The sequence below is a fragment of the Pogona vitticeps genome, chromosome 5 (assembly GCF_051106095.1).
Source record: "Pogona vitticeps strain Pit_001003342236 chromosome 5, PviZW2.1, whole genome shotgun sequence".
NCBI classification, from domain to species: Eukaryota; Metazoa; Chordata; class Lepidosauria; order Squamata; family Agamidae; genus Pogona; species Pogona vitticeps.
In genome coordinates this window covers 104,605,287-104,618,916 of record NC_135787.1, presented here as the reverse complement: position 1 = coordinate 104,618,916, position 13,630 = coordinate 104,605,287, and the positions used below count along the sequence as shown (strand labels likewise).

The 13,630-nt window shown below is 39.9% G+C and overlaps 1 protein-coding gene across 3 annotated transcripts in view; it reads right to left on the bottom strand.

The window, feature by feature from the left end:
• Positions 1–3,962: 3,962 nt before the first annotated feature.
• EFCAB6 (EF-hand calcium binding domain 6) overlaps positions 3,963–13,630 on the bottom strand; it is a 170,245-nt gene continuing 160,577 nt past the window's right edge. For all 3 annotated transcript variants that reach the window (XM_073000833.2, XM_078394209.1, XM_078394210.1), the window contains 5 exons: positions 12,102–12,314; positions 9,438–9,615; positions 8,017–8,201; positions 7,131–7,280; positions 3,963–4,195 (listed from right to left, as the gene is read on the bottom strand). In XM_073000833.2, coding sequence (XP_072856934.2) covers positions 4,073–4,195; positions 7,131–7,280; positions 8,017–8,201; positions 9,438–9,615; positions 12,102–12,314 — 849 coding nt within the window. In that variant the 3' untranslated portion in view covers positions 3,963–4,072. The remainder of the gene's footprint in view (positions 4,196–7,130; positions 7,281–8,016; positions 8,202–9,437; positions 9,616–12,101; positions 12,315–13,630) is intronic.

Genomic DNA, 13,630 nt, shown 5'->3' with positions numbered 1-13,630 from the left:
TCCCTCAAAATAAGTTGCTGTTCTTTTGCCAAGCTCTATGTGTATCTCTCCTGTCAAGTGTCATACAAGAAATTCATGGTGTGTGTGTCTTCAGTGGGGAAGTTGTCTGTGTCACATATTTCTATGCAAAAAATCTGTATACCTTAAAATGTTTTGCTTTTGTCTCTTAGCAATATGCTGTGCTTATATATCTGAATAATATGTTTTCAATATGTTTTATTTTCCTGAAAATTGTTCTGTATTCTTGTTATGCATATCTTATTGTAATTGTAATTTTATCTATCCAATATTGTGTTTTCTTTAATCTACATTGTAATGTTGATGTCATCAGAATATGCCATTTGATTCTCTTGCAAGATTCCAGGTTTCATTCCATCTGAACAATGTTTTAAAGTTGTAAAGAATGAGTTTTGCCTCTCAGTGCACCAAGGAAGCAGGATTGGCTATTTGAATGCTTTCCTTATTCCCAGTGGCCTGGAACATGCTATTCAGCCCTCTGCTGAAGATGAGTCTGACTTCATATCATACCTGGATTCGGAATTTTCAGGAGTTTACAACAGCCATTGTCTTCAACAAAATAAATAAAAAACGGTTGGGATGTGGGGAAATTGTATGCCTTTAAAATGTATATATCTATGGCAGTAGCAAATGAATATTATAAATGTATATAAATGTATATATCTGTATGCTAGTAGCAGGCATCATGCCCTAGCTGCAAGACACGTACATAACTGCTAACTTCCAGTAACGGATAAATCATTGACCTGCTGTCTATTGTCTCTGGATAATGTAGTTACAGTCTCTACACTGTTGTGTATTCAAGAACTTGTCTAACTTGTCTATGTACTCAGGAAATTATCTGTTGACCATTATCTGTGTCTGTTTACTATTAACTGTCTGTTTACCAGCCTGTCTGTTTACCAACCACTGTGTTTACTGATGCCTGTGTATTCAAGGAAATTAGCTGTCTCTAACTCTGGTTATTCTGTTGTGTATTCAAGAAATTAGTTACCTCTGTATTGATTAACTTGTTCAAAGGTAGGGGATACAATAAACTGAGGGGAGGCCGGATCGAAAAGGAGAACTCCCACTGAACAGGTGCCTCACGGCAGGCTGTTCTGTATTCATCCGGATCCCATCCTGAAAACCACACTCTGAGTGTCTCGTGTCTCTTTTCCTTTCTCCTTGCTGGTTGAGGAGAAAGATCCCTGCCCTGAGGCTTCATCTGCAAGATCCCTACTTCCTCTCATCTTGCAGATCCCGACAAACTAAGTATCAAACAAGATGTCGCCCTGCAATAAACCTCTTTTACCTCTCACAACAGACTTTTTGGACATACTGTTAATATCTCACTTGCAAATTAAATCCATGATTACATTCCAATGATAATTACAAATGAAAAAATAATTAATGGGTTAGTTCAACTTTATTGCACCAACTGAGCTATCCAGACCATCTTCAGATGTGGCTCCACACACCACACATTGCAATGGCCCAAGTAGGGATGTTACATGAACAAATAAATATAGACACATTGCCATTGTCTAGGCAGAAAGATAGTTGTTGTATAAGCCATGGTACACTCCGCCTATTTTCATCAATGGCGGATTGCCCAGCTGCGACCATATCTTGATGGGGGAGGGCCCTCACCACTCTAGTCCATGCGCTTGTAATTTCGAGATTAGACCATTGTATTGCACTCTACGTGGGGCTGCCTTGGAGGTTGATGCGGAAACTTCAGATGGTCCAGAATGCGTCAGCCAGGCTTCTTAGTGGGGTGAGAAAATATCAGCATGTCTCCCCCACTCTGGTCGCCTTGCACTGGTTGCCCGTCCGTTTCCGCATTGACTTCAAAGTGTTAATGATTACATATTAGGCCCTAAACAGTTTGGGACCTCAATACTTGGCAGAGCGCCTTCTTCCACCTAGATCTACCCGAATCACCCGACACAGCCAGCAGGGACAGCTGAGGGGCCTGACGCCGAGGGAGGAAGGAAAAAAAAAAGAAACCAGGCTTTCTCGGCGGTGGCCACTCGGCTGTGGAACACTCTCCCTACTGAAATTTGGCTGGCACACTCGCTGGGCATTTTCAAAAGCCAGTTAAAAACTTGGCTGTTTAAGCAGGCCTTCCCTCCAGTCAACTAAGTGATTTTTTTCTCTCCCTTTTCTTTTAAATCATGCCATCCTGGTAATATCTCATCTGGAATTTAATTGTTATAATTGTATTCTCTATGCTTTTATATATTTTATACTGATGTGTTTTTATCGATGTAAGCTAGCCCGAGTAGACATAGTCTAGAGGGGCGGGGTAAAAATCTAATAAATGAATAAATAAATAAAATAAGCTGATTCTGATAAAAGGCACTGCAGCCATTGAGGATGGGTAGACCTCAAGTGAAAAAGTTGGATCCAAGAGCACCTTTAAACTATGAATGTTATCCTGCCAGGCTGAACACCACTTACAGTAGGTGATCATATGAATCACTTACTAATTGTGCCACCATCTTGCATGGATTGGGCTTCAATTTATTGGCCCTCATGCAGCCCATTATTAAATCAAAGCATTTGTTCAGGATAATTATTGTCTCATTTGCCTTATCTGAGAGACACAGATAGTACTTTGTCATTGTATGCTAATGATCACGGCACTTCCTCCCTCTAGGCAACCTCTGCTGATAGTTTCATGTACTGTAGGTATTAAAAAGCAAAGGGGACAGAATATTGCCCCTGGGGACAGCATAATGCATTTCCCAAGAAGCAGAACAACAGTTCTCCAATGCTACCTTCTTAAATGGGTTGTCTAAATAGGAGTTGAAGCACTGTGGAACAGTTGTCTTCAACTCCCAGTTTGGAAGGATACTATAATCAACAGTGCTGAAAGCTGCTGAGGTGTCCTGGAGAACCAGCAAAGATTCTTACAAGGTGACCAAGGCAGCTTCCACACCAAAACCAGGTTTAAAACCAACTGAAATCAGTATCATCCAGATGTACTTTGGTTAATCAACGGCACCCACTCAATGGACAGAATGGAGAGAGCTCTCAGCAAATGTTAAGGGAAAGCTACAATGTACTTTCTCATTTCTTGCCAAGTTTCTGTTTGCCAAACAGCTTTGCATGAACGGGTTGAGTAGGCTCTTTGTAGAGGGCAAGTGGCAAGTGTCACCTTTTAAAACGCCCAACATGTTTCCTTTGCATCTTCTCTTTCAGATGGGATTCTGCACATGCATTCTCTGTGCTGTAGGAAATAGCTATTGAGAGACAAGAATGAAGGATGCCGGATAGGATGAGGAAATTCTTCCTGTGTACACCTTCTTTTAATGCGAAATCAGACATGACCAGTTCAAACTACTTGGAGGTTGTTCAGGTTTTCAAGACCAGGAAACATCCAAAGCCTATTTTGAAAGCTGGAATTGCAATTTTACTAGTGCAATTCCAGCTTTCAAAATAGCCTTTGGATGTAGAAAATCAAAAGGCGACTTCTTAGTTATAGATATTCCAATGCTGTAAAGTTCTTCAAGAGCTTTACAAATTGGGGCCACCTCCCTGAATTGCTCCTAGAAGATTTCAAGAAGCTTAGATAGCCCCCACTCTGCTCAATTGTAGCCATTAGGTTCTGTGGTATCCAGTTTCTGAATAATGAAGAAAAATGTATTAGACATTCATAATCCATTTGGAAAATTACAGCAAATAAAATTGAATAGAGCAGCTTTTAAAAACTAAATTAAAAATTCTGTTTCTAAATAATACTTTAATTGAAAAAATAAAGTTATTGCATTTTGAGATGCCAATTAAGAACCTTAGATCCACTGCTGTAACAACTTTAATTGTTTTCAGTTTTCCTTGCTAAATGGATTATGAGAAAATTAATAGACCCAACTATTGAAGATTTACTTCACCAGACACCACCACAGTTTGCATTCTGCTGCCATTATAAGACTGCTGATGAGTTGTTAACCAAAAGGTGGAATTTATATAGTTTTATTAGTTTAAAATGAAGAAATATAATTCAGTAATCACATCTCTCTTGCCTAATGATTCTTCAAGATTGGAGGCAGTCTTCCCTTTTTCTTTTCTACTGAAGGAATGCTCTGAGGAATTCATTGTAGGAGATTTTGGAAGTTAATGTTTTGTCATAATACTCCAAGATGTGAAAGAACTCCTCTTCAGACAGATTTATGCCATACTTTCGGAGCACCTGCAGGATACACAGAAAATTGACACATTGCTTATCTTTAATTAGGAACCATTCAGGAAAGTTAGCAGTAGGCAACCAACATGGAATTGAACCAGGCACAGAGTTTATTTAAGCACAACTGCCTCATTCAGCTTCTCAAAATTTCTAAATATATGAAGTAATTTCTCCCCATGTTCCCATGGCAACATGATTCTAATATTGCTATTCCTGTATCCATTTGATCAAGAATATGGCTCAATATGTGAATTAACCTTAACTGGAGTGGGCTATAAGGAACATATTGTTTTTTTTTCTTTATATATATACTTGTTATGTTTTTATGTTGTAAGCCACCTAGAGTGGTCAAATTGACCAGATAGGTGGGGTATAAATTAAATTAAATTAAATTAAATTAAATTAAATTAAATTAAATTAAATTAAATTTAAATAAATAAATAAATAAATAAATAAATAAATAAATAAATAAATAAATAAATAAATAAATAAATAAATAAATAAATATGGTCCCCGAATGGTTGGTTCCCAGTTCACTTCTGAGCATCATTCAAAGTGCTAAGGCTTATTCATACAGCCCTGCACGGCTTGTGAAGTTGAAGTTCCAAAGAACATCTACCGCTATACCATTCTTCTACCATCATAGCAACATCTCGAGGGTACTTCCCATCTTCTGAACTGAGGAACGAGACCTTGGAGGAGAGGTCCTTCTTCATTATGGCACTTTGCCTGTGCCCACCTTAACATCTTATGGTCAGCAACAGGCAAAGCACTTTTTATTTTCTTAGACTTTTAAGAAACTGATAAGATTGATTTCTGCACTACCACCAAATGCCCTGCAACCTGAGCTGAAGATATGCACGCACACCTATTGCTGTTATTGTCCTTCCACCACCACTGCCAGCCCACTATATCACTCCAAGGACTGCTTAGAGGGAGATACAGGGCACTGTAGATTCTCTGAAGAGCTGAGGAACTCAACTGACTTTCACTGACAGGAAACTGAGAGAGAGAACGAGAGAGAGAGAGAGAGAGAGAGAGAGAGAGAGAGAGAGAGAGACATTGTGCTTGAAGTATGTGTGGGGGATTCCTGTGCAGCCTCACCTAGAGAGCCCAGCCAGCTGCTGTTCTTCCTTGACATTTGCTAAAGCAGGACAGTAGGGTGCTTATTGTGCCCAAGGAGGTAGCAGGCAGTGGCAAGGACCTTCCTGAGCATGGGGGTGAGCACACCTGCATGTAATTCCTTCCCAGTAAGGCAGAGGATGCACCCCACCTCATAAGAGGGCAGACTTTGATCATTTAGTACTGTTCATTTATCTCCTTTTAATAACGTCTGTTATTTTCATGCATTTCTAAACCTTTCATTGTTCTTTACTGCCAGTTTTATTACATTTTGTGAACCTCCCGGGAAATATTTATATTGAAGAGTCAAGTGTGAATTTATAAAATAAATCAACAAATAAGGGGTAAACTGTAGCTCGATGGTAGAGTGTCTGCTTTACATACATACAGTTGCAAGTTCAAGATACAGTATACCGTTTCTAGGCAGGGCTAGGAAAGCATCCTGTCCGAATCTCTGGAGAGAACCTGCTAGACCAGTGATCTGTGCCAGTATAAGGCAGCTTCTTGTGTTTCTACATTTCCTTTAAATAATAATGCCAACTTTTAATGTTGTGGTTTTTTGCTCCCCGAGGTCCTAATTTGCAGTGTGGGGTAGAAAATGCATTCAGAAATGAAGTAGAATGAACTGGATGATTCTCACCATGCCCTGCCCTGGTTAACATGCAGATGTAAACTGGGTTTGGAGATGCGAAGATGGTGTTCACCTCCTCTGAGAGAGTCACCACCACTATTAAAGACAGAGCTCAAGAAATAGGAATTACATTTTTTAAGCAGTGGTTTTTTTCTTCTTTCAATTTTCCTGGAGGGAATCTGTGTTCTATTTAAGTAGGTGAGAAGGAATAATTCAATATTGTTCACACAATATTTATGTAATAATAAAAAGTTGTTTTAGCACTATTTAAAACAGCCATTTTCTTTTAGCAAAAGACAAAAAAATGTCCAAAGTAAAGGGGGGAAGAGGAGTAAACAACTGTTGAGGGTGACCACAGGCAAAACCATGGAGATTGCTGCATGGGAAAAAGCTTATCATATAAGGTTGAGAAATGTGGCATCTTTTAAAATCTTTCCGGTACAAGACGCTATGGCTATATACTGGGCTACACTTGGTACTCATTCCTTCATGAATCTCCTGGTTAAACAAGCCCTTTTTGCAATTTTATTTTTTCAGACTATTTTTTGATCCAGGGATCACTTCCATAACAAAATACAACACAAGTGAAAGCTAATCATTTACAAATCAAGTCACAATTAACTAGCAAGCAAATTGACTCTGCAAGCAGGCAAAGACCTTTGTCTTCAGGCAGGCTTTTCCTTAGTGACAGACTATCTAGGAGAGGTTTTAAAATGAGGTGATCTGCACTTCGTTGCTTGTGAATTTGTTTTAGTAATTCATGCTTTACCTAACATTCTTAATATGTTACTAATTCATTGAATATTTTAATGTTTCATTGTTTTTATCTTTAATATTTTGTTTTAACAATTTAAGCCACCTTGGATCTTTTCTTAGGAGAAAGGCAGGGCAAAATTTTGTAAATAGTAAAATAAAAGCACATGTCTAAATGTCAAGCTAACAATCAGATATTAATCACCTCACTGAAGGTTTATGAAGTAGAAATATTCATGTGACTCCTAAAAAATATCAGAAAAGAAGCAACTCATTAGATGTCTCTTGAGGGGCTACCATTGAAAAGCTTCTGCTCTCTCTAATTATCTGATTAGCAGAGTTATAGGGAAGAGTTCATATGAGAGCAGGAGTTATTTGAATGACCCTGGCACTAAGTATTGCTAAAGCAATAAAAGCAGTTTAAAAGTCAGTTACCTGTCTGAAATCTTGAACACTTAGGAGTCCAGTCCCACTTTCATCATAAAACTTGAATGTCCGTCTCATTGGTCTCCAGCAATGCAGGATCTGGGGTTGAATCCTCATCATTGCATTGAAAAAGGTTGGTGATTGTGGCCCAGGAGGGTTCTGACAAATGTGGGGGAAATATATTGTTACTGATTAATACACAAGGAAGCCCTACTCAGTGCATGGAGATGGTGACAGTGGGACCATGCTGTTAATCCCACCCCCACCCCGTGTCAGCTGTTCACTGTACCCACCCATAGAAATCTGCACTTTGGCACATATGTAGGTTTTCTTAGTACAGACATCTGTGCCAACTGATGGACATTCAAGGATTTGGTCTAGAGAATGTATGATGTTAGCAGGGCTGCCCACTACTCCACAAACTTAAGCTAGGAGTAGTTGAGGGTCTTAGAGGTGACAACCTGTATGCATTCCTTCATGAAGCTATCAAGAAATTCAGATACCGTCAAGATAATCAAAAAGAACAAGGATGTCTGTGAAATGTTTCTGTATACAATTAAGGCTGTCAATTTGACAATTTAAAAAAAGAAGGGAAAATATCATGTTTTTCTCATAAATAAATATGGTGGTCTTGGAATACACATGGTTGCCCAAAGAAAAGATAAAACCATGAAAATATGAGATGTGCAAAAAATAAGAAAGTGCCTCTCACAATACACTGAAGCACATGAATAGCCTACATAGGATTGTTAAGAGGAAAAAGCTGCAGGGTTAATTCACTAGCAGGACTAGATCATAAAGATCCTTTTCACACATCCTTCTGCCTTGAAAAACATCTCCAGATAATCTCTCATGCTGTATCCAAGTTCTCTCCTTTCATACTGGTGATGTTTACCTGCACTCGTGGATTTTGAATTACAACCCTTTGCAGAGGAGACAATTCTTGTTGTTTAAACAGCAGCACACAGCTCTGAAGGAAGTTGCAGTACGCAAATTTGCCGACACTCTTAAAATCATATTTTGTTATAAGTTGCTTCAACTCTTCATTGCTTAAATTCAAACGAAACTTCTCTATTATAGCTGAAAAATGAACATAGGTGTATCAAGTAGAACAGCGGTTCCCAACCTTTTTGGGGCTGCGGACCAGCTTGGGGGAGCGAGTTCCATGCGCGGGGGGAGCAGGGTCACCCCCGTGCGAGCGTGACACACCTCTTGCGGGCTTGCGGGGAGGTGGAGATCCGTATCCACAGCCCAGTTCCAGAAAACCCACAGATTGGCACCAGGCCACAGACCAGGGTTTGATGAGCCCTGGAGTAGAAGACATTACAAATGAGCACTCCTCGAATGCACACTAAGGTGGCAATATATCTTAAACTGCTGAATAGCCCAAGACTGACATAACTAGGGTTCATTAGTACAGCTCCATGAATATAACAGTATTAATCAACCACAATACTGTTTCACACATGAACACACTTTCCCTAATCACTCTCCACTGGGCTAGACAACTGGCAGACAGGTGTTTGAAGCAACTCCGCTGACACATGTTTGAGGTGAGATGAGGAGACACAAGCATTTACCTGTGGTGTTTCATCTGCAGCTACTCATTCACACAGAGTGTCTTCTTGATATTCCAATCATGTGAACTAATGTGTGAGCTCTGAGAAATTATTGTGTTATTTATCTGCTCGAAGCAGTCTCAAGAAGGGAACAACAGAGAAACGATATGTGGTAATGTACAGAATGACAGACTTAATCTTTGAGCCTTGTTCTGAAAATGTGGGCCTGGTTAGTTGGGAAGGAAAATAACAGTAGATAACAATCCTGTTAATCTGTTAATCATTGTTGCTGTTTGCAGAACCAGGTTTCAGAAGAACTGAATACCAAACAGGGGTCTTAAATTATTATTAGGTGTGAAACACCGCTGTTCTCTTATCTCAGAGACTTGCACGAATGATTTACCACGTAGTCTCTGTATTCTAACTCTTATATCTGATGGAGACATGTTCCATGAAAACTTACATTATAATATAGCAGTTTGTCTTTAAGACGGCACATCTTTTTTTCTTTTTCTTTTCTTTTGTTTGTTTCTTCTTGAAATGCTTGCACAGAATAACACAGCTACAACTTCGAAAACTATGATTAAAATGCAGATTACCATGGCATGTGTATAACACAAACTAAAACCTCTTGCCAATTGGAGTGCCTCATATAATAACTAGTCTGGGAATGCTGGGGGAGGACTCTAGTCCTCTCAAGGGAGTGGGGTAGCATCTTCTTTACTATCTGCAACAAAGACTTAAGACAATAACCAACCTAAAAAGTCTTCCACGGGGATTTCTCCCTGGCGGTCAACATCTTTCTCTCTGCATTCCTTCAGTATTTCTCTCCAACAGTGTTGGACCACCTTTCGGATTTTGCTTTCAATGGGTTTACAGTTCAGAAGAGGTGGGTTTGGAACTGTTGCTGTATGCGGTCTGCTGCCTGCTGGGGTCTAAAAAAAGGGAGACCACTTTTAACCAAATTGGAGCAAATTCAAAGGAGGGCAACAAGGATGGTCAGGGGACTGGAAATCAAGCCCTCTCAGGAAAGACTGAAAGAACTGGGCGTGTTTAGCCATGAGAAAAGAAGACTGGGGGGAGATATGAAAGCAGTTTTCAAATACATGAAAGGTAGTTATACAAAGGAGAGACAGGATCTGTTCTCAATCAACCCAGAGTGCAGGACACATAATAACAGGCTCAAGCTATAGGAAGCCAGATTTAAGCTGAGTATCAGGAAAAGTTTAACTGTTAGAGCAGTATGACAATGGAACCAATTATATCAAGAGCTGGTGAGTGCTCCAATGCTAGAGACGTTCAAGAGGGAATTGGACAACTACCTGTCAGATCTGCTTTGATTTGTATTCCTGCATTGAGCAGGGGCCTGGACCCGATGGCCCAACTGCCTTATTCTATGATTAACCCACTTGCACCTAAGGAGGGAGAAACATTTTAATATACATTAGGACCTCCATGTCCACACGGTCACTATTTGTGGTTTCACTTATCTGTGGTCTCAAAATGTTAAAAGAAAAAAATTCAGATTTTTAAAAACGTATACAGTTTTACCAGATTGGCTCCTAGAGAGAGCCAGAGACCATGCTACGAATTCTTGTTGTTGAAAATAGATAGTGCAATCCCTGGCACCCCCTAGTGGCCAGTTCTGGTAGTGGGCAGAGGATTCTTATTTAAAGTTTCCCTTTGCTTTAGAATAGTGAATTTTGTCAGGGAACAACATTTGGAAAGGTAATGGGCTTGATCCACACTGACAACTTTTCTGGAGCAAAGTCTGACCTCTCTTTTCTATGTCTCTTATCTTGCTGGTAGGCCTGTATGCCAGCATCAGCCTTTAACCAGCCACCTTTTCCCACAACTGTCTAAACCAACCTTGTGATTGCCAAGAGACTTCAGGGGTGGAATTCAACTTCCTGGAAGTAAATTATGCTACCAGACCAACCTGGAGTAGATTTTAGCACACACTCTGTTATCTAGTTCTGAATGGTGGCTACAATGGTTATTTCTTCCCCCATCCCTTTTTCTAGGAATATTATAGATCTGAATGGAAGTCAGATAGGGTTGGCCACACTATTTACAGATCCTCTTAGGTACTGATCAATTTACCTCCTACACCTCTCCAGTGTCACTCTGAGGATGTTGTTGTTTAGTCATTTAGTCGTGTCCGACTCTTCGTGACCCCATGGACCAGAGCATGCCAGGCCCTCCTGTCTTCCACTGCCTCCCGGAGTTGGGTTAAATTCATGTTGGCCGCTTCGATGACACTGTCCAACCATCTCATTCTCTGTCGCACTCAGAGGATACATACCTTCAAAAACAATTCCTAGTTCACAAGATCCAGTGCCACTTCATTCCAAATGTGGTTAAGACTTCTTAAGAATCACAATACAGTGGTGCCTTGATTTACGGCCATAATCGTTCCAGAAGATGGGCATAACTCGAAATATAAGTTCAAGCACCATTTCCCATAGAAATGCATTGAAACCCCATTAATCCGTTCCAGCCGAAAAAAATAATCAAAAACAATAACTAACAAACAAACAAACAGAGTAAGCCCCATTGGAAAGCGACGGGGCTGAAAAAAAAATCACAAACACCCCCCCCCCCACACACACACACACAGCCAGCCCCATCAGAATGCCATGTGGCTGAAAAATAAAAATCACAAAAACGCACACTCTAACCATTGGGGCGAAAGAACTACAAAGAAGCTCTTCGCTGACCAACAGTTAGTACCTACATTTTAATTCCCCACCTTTTCCCCTTGCCTCTTTTTTGTTCACAACTTGAACCTCCGGCTGCAAGTAGAAGCAAAATCTTGCAGCCGGAGCTGGTTGCAACTCGAAATGGTTGTATGTCGGGATGGTCGTAAGTCGAGACACCACTGTAGTTTGCTTTCTACCTGATCAATGGCAATTAAACCAGAAATTGTGTTACAAATGTAAACATGGAAATTAAGATTGCTTTCTCTTTTTTACCATTATATAAACCCACAGGGTGCCAGGCTGTGTCGTGACTTGTGAAAATAGTTGGGGCAGGTTCAAACCTCCACTATCCTCAAATTATTACAAAATACTTCCTTTCTCATGGCTTTTAGTTGTTGTTTTTTAACAGCCAAAGAACACTTCACTGGCACCATCTGGGCAAGCCCCTCTTTTTATGAAATCCTAAACAGGCAAAAACAAACAAACAAACAAACAAACAAACAAATAAATCAGGGCAGTTCATTAAGGGCCTGGTAGGCCACTCATAGCTTGGTATGTCATAAATGGTCAGTCTGGATACTGTGTATTCGACCAAGAATGGGCAAATCAGTTCTGGATACTTACAGGAAGAGTGAGAGACAAATAATCAAAAACGAAGGACGTGGGGTTAAATTTCCCATTTCATGATATAGGAAAGGTGTTGGGCACAAAACACGTACTTTTTGGAGAGACGATGGAGAGGCTGTTTTGGGCCGTGAAGACAGCTTTGAAGCAGGCTCGGCTGGTGTTGTAGGTTTGCTGGGGCCATCTGGACAGTTTGCAGCAGGCAATTCTGGCACTTCTCGTCCTTCAGAGCCGAACATCCTCAAAAACCCAGGGTATTTCAATTTCCCATTAGCATCAAGTGGCACTGTGTTCCAGAGATTCTCAAACTACATAAGAAGAGGGCCATGTTTCAGCATATGTGAAATGAGGTAAGACATGTGACACACAGATCAAGATTTCATTTCTTCAAGAAATGTGCTCAAGACAGGGCTCAATTTTATTTGGAAACATTTCTCTTTGATGGAGTGCTTCCTGAAATACCTGATGAATGGGACTGTCCTGACAACATGATGGAGGAAGTGCACTCTGGATCTGTCTGGTCAGAGTCATCATCATATATTCCAAGCTTAAGCCATGGCACTGAGGCGTGTTATCACAGATGCTGAGAATGGTAGGTATGAAAAGCCCAATAAAACTACAAAACAAATTGCAGAGACTGCTAGAACCACCATGGGAGAAAGATACCTGTAGCTTACTTTCAAATGAGGTGAGGGTATACATATCAAAAAATGAAGGTACACTTGAGCCTACTTTTTTTTTTGTTCTGTCACAATTTAGGTAAAGGTGGATATGCTAGATATGAAGTTGTCATGGGCATCTCAGCAATCCAGGCAGAAATTCGAATAAGTAACTTGCTTCACACCAAGTAGATGCCTTACTGAAAAATGACGGCCATATGCAAATCACAGAGACTTCCTCTGAATGGCAACTCTTGTTCTTGTACATTCACTGGCTATGCAGATTTTCTTCAATTTAACACAAACCATTTTTATTGTGTTTCCACAAAATGAAACAGCATGTAGACCCTGGGTTATAATAGTGACATTAGCATGAACTATGTGTACCCTATTGCTGAAATTGTTTAAAAATGTACAATGGATAATCTAGACTCTGGACACCCACCCACCCCCAAATTAGTAAGGTATACAAGCCATGCAAACTGAACAAGTTGGCATGATTTTTCTCTCTCATTTTGAATAATTCATTTTATATTTTATCTATTCTGCATAATTTGCCCTGATCTGTCAAACCCATGAGGAAGATAATAAAGGTATGGAGCATCCTGAAGCATCATTGCCCTGACAAATGAAAACTATGGTCAATGATTGCTCTGGCTGCTTGCAGTTATGTTGGCTAGAAATTTTTTTTAAAAAAATAAGAGAGGTAATATTTTAAGGAAATATTACATTGATAACTCCACTATGCTAGACAACTGGCACAGTGAAAAATTAAATATTCTTAATATTCTCAGCACCACAGGCTATTCTTCCATAGACATACAGGTGAGAACAGTAGGGCCCCCTGTATCTGCCGGTTCAGTATTCATGGTTTTATTTATCCACAAGCTGAAAGACTTGCTATTAAACAAAATCACCATCAAGCGAATTTAAAAAACCCCTTTGAAACGCATTGAAAACCCTTC